The 3,266-nt window shown below is 45.3% G+C and overlaps 1 protein-coding gene across 1 annotated transcript in view; it reads left to right on the top strand.

Annotated features, from left to right (window-relative positions):
* Positions 1 to 2,656: 2,656 nt before the first annotated feature.
* Positions 2,657 to 3,266, top strand: part of MED10 (mediator complex subunit 10) — a 9,641-nt gene continuing 9,031 nt past the window's right edge. Inside the window, exon 1 of the mRNA XM_069076871.1 lies at positions 2,657 to 2,895. Within this exon, the coding sequence (XP_068932972.1) occupies positions 2,774 to 2,895 (122 nt within the window). The 5' untranslated portion in view covers positions 2,657 to 2,773. The remainder of the gene's footprint in view (positions 2,896 to 3,266) is intronic.

The raw sequence follows: 3,266 nt of genomic DNA, 5'->3' as shown, positions 1-3,266 counted from the left end.
CTGTAAAGGGAATTGTCATTCTTCTTGTCTTCTAGATTTGTAACCTCAGTTATCCTCCGTTCCTCTTTCTCAAAGAACCAACATATCTGATTGTCAAATCTTAACATTTCTACCTCCAAAACATCTCTCAAATCAATCAATTATTAATTTTTCTTTCTTTTTGGAGGGCAATTGGGATTGACTTGACCAAAGTCACACGATTAGTAGGTGTGTGTCAAGTGTCTGAGGCTAGATTTGAACTCAGGTCCCCCTCCAGGGCTGGTGCTCTATTCACTTAGTCACCCCCAATCCATTATTTTTATTCACACAGCTGCTACCACTTAGTTCAGGCCTTCATCATTTCTTACCTGGGCTATCACAATGGCCTCCTAATTGATCTCTTTTCCTCAAGTGTTTCCCCACTGCAGAACATCTGCCACAAAGTTGCTAAAGTGGTCATCCTTAAATAAAATACATAGAATTACAAAGGAAATATCGAGATAAAAATATTGAGTGTTATTTTTTTTTCTGTTCAAGTTCATGGGACCCCCTGATGTCTGTCTGTAAACCTCAGACTAAGAATACCTGGATGAGATGATCTCCAAGGTAATTTCCAACTCTTAACATTCTATGATATTATGACCTCTGCTACTGCCCTATTGCTATTACTTTCATCAGAAAAAATCTCAAATTATTATCTTTAAGCAAAGGTCTGACCATGTCATCCCCCTATTCTATAAATTATAGTAACTCCCCATTACTTCTTGGAAAAAAAATGTAAATTCCACTCTCTGGTTTCTAAAATCTTGTACATACAGGCGGTTATTTATCTTTCAGCTTTGCTGCATTCTATACTTTATATATGTATAGCCTATACTCATGTATTTCATATGGGAAGCCAGGTGGTATAGTGGATAGTGCTGGGCCTGGAGTCAGGAAGACCTGAATTCTTATTTGAACTTCGATGTTGTCAACGATTTTGTCATGGAGAACTTTCTTTATTGGACCTTCTGATCATGGTTGCTGAGAAAGAAGGTAGAAACTATAGCACCTGCAGAGGCAGTTATGAGGCCCCATCTCCCCAAGAGTTGCTTGCCTGGATACTAGCCTCAGGGCAAGCAAGGCCAGGTCCTTACTAGTTGTGTGACCCTAGGCAAGCCACTTGCCTTGGTTTCCTCATCTGTAAAATGACCTAGAGAAAGAAATGATAAGTCACTTCAGTATCTTTGAAAAGAAAACCCCAAATGGTCACAGAGTTGGACATGACTGAACAAAAAAAATACTTCAAGATAAACTGATCTCTCAGTTTCTCATACATTCCTTCTCTAATCTCCTTGCCTAGCATGTACTCCCTCTCACCTCTGCCTTATAGAATGGGGTGTAGGGTGTGTTCAGGGAAGATGAGTAACTCTGGTGTGATGACTGCTGAGCCTTTTTCAAGGCTGCTTTCCACATTTGGTGTCCTTACTTCTTTTAAGAGAAGGTTCAAGCACAAATTTTTCTATGAAGCTGTGAAACCCTTATGAAACCCCTAACTCCTAGTATTTTTCCAAGTGCTTTGTATTTAATTTTTCTATTTTTATTCAATTATTATTCCTTCATGTTCAAGTTGTACACCCCATCCCTCCATGCCCCTTAGAATCTAATTGCCTTGAGGGCAAAGATTCCTCTTATGTGTCTGGTATAGAGTAGGAACTAAACACATGTTTGTTGATTGATTAGTTCTTTCAGATTTTATGGCTAATTAGTTGGCTAGGAAGGATGTTGGATGGTACTGAGGAGTCATGAAGAGGGAGGACTCAGTATTCTATGACTTACTTTAGATCCAGGAATTCAAAGCTGGAAGGAACCTTAGAAATTTTGTGTTTCCTTCCCCAAGTTTTATTTATTTTCTCTTTTTGGCTGTTGTGCTTACTGCATGGAAGACCTGTGTTTCCTGGTCTTTCACAAATTCTGGATCATCCCTTCCTATATTTGGGGAATTTTTGAATAAAAAGGTCATGAACCTAATAATGTCATTTGGTGGTTGTTCCCTTGGATCCCTTCTGCCTCCAATGTCCTTCTTCGTGTCTGAGTTGGTTATTATTAATAATTTGGGGTTTTTCTAATAGGAATAGTAGCAACAGGGCATAGGAGAGGTCATAGGATCACCTGATGTAAAGCGCTGGAAACATCTTTGGAGATTATCCAGGGCTTCTTAGAGTGGGGTCTGTGGGAAGATTTCAGGGAGATCCTTCGAACTTCAAAAACCACCCTTATTTCAATATAATTGGTTTCCTTTGTAATTGTGTATTTTTCTTTATGCACTTAAAAATGTTAGTCTGAGACGGTTCCTTAGGCTTTAACAGACTGCCACAAAGACTAGTCTAGTCCAACCTTGGCATTGGCAGAGGACTGAGTATCAGGGATGTGAAGTGACTTGCTCAAGGTCACACAGTTAAGACGCACACCTAGGAGTCCAAGTTTTTTCCCACTGCCCCTCATCAGGTGGGCATGACATGGGGGCTGGGGGCTCAAATTTCCTTAGAGCTTCCATGGGACTGGAGGCGTGGGGGTGGGGCGGGACACGGAGGACCTGGTCTAGCACCAGCACCCCTCCCCCAACGTGCCTTCTCAGCCTCCCAGCCAGGCTCCCGAGCAGGGGCAACAGATTCGAGAGGGGCGGGGCAACAAACGGAAACGGAAGTCCCTTCGGCAACTGGCCGGAAGTAGGAAGAGGAGTGGCGGCGGCGGAGGTGGCGTTGCGGTCTCCTTGGTGCGGTTCAAAGAAGCGGCGCCTTCTCGGGGTCCGGAGATGGCGGAGAAGTTTGACCACCTGGAGGAACATCTGGAGAAGTTCGTGGAGAACATCCGTCAGCTCGGCATTATCGTCAGCGACTTCCAGCCCAGCAGCCAGGCGGGGCTCAACCAGAAGCTGTGAGGGTCGTCCCCCGGTCCCCCTCCCCCCCTCCCTTTCCCTCCTCCCCTCCCCTACCCCCGCCTCCCCTCGGCCCGGGCCTGGGGCTGCAGCTGCAGCTGCGGGAGCTTGCCTATAGGAGACAGAGAAAGCACCAGGGCCTCGAGGAGACTAGCCCCCCTGGGAGCCTTCTCTGCGGGCTTTCCCCATGGTCACTGCTGCAGTTTACTGCACCCCTGCGTTTTTCTAAAACGAAACTAGGGAGGTGTCCTAGCTAGGTACCTCGATTTGGTGGGGAAAGCATTGGGTTTCGAGGCCGGAGTCGTGGGTTCAGGTCTCATTTGCAGACTGCTCTGACTTTGGGCAAGTCACGGAACTTCCCAGGCTCAGC

Source organism: Petaurus breviceps, unplaced genomic scaffold (genome assembly GCF_028583685.1).
Source record: "Petaurus breviceps papuanus isolate PSGF00001 unplaced genomic scaffold, PetGlider_PUasm1.0 151, whole genome shotgun sequence".
Taxonomy (NCBI): Eukaryota; Metazoa; Chordata; class Mammalia; order Diprotodontia; family Petauridae; genus Petaurus; species Petaurus breviceps.
Note: the sequence above shows the minus strand (reverse complement) of the source record. Positions and strands in the feature narration are given on the sequence as shown.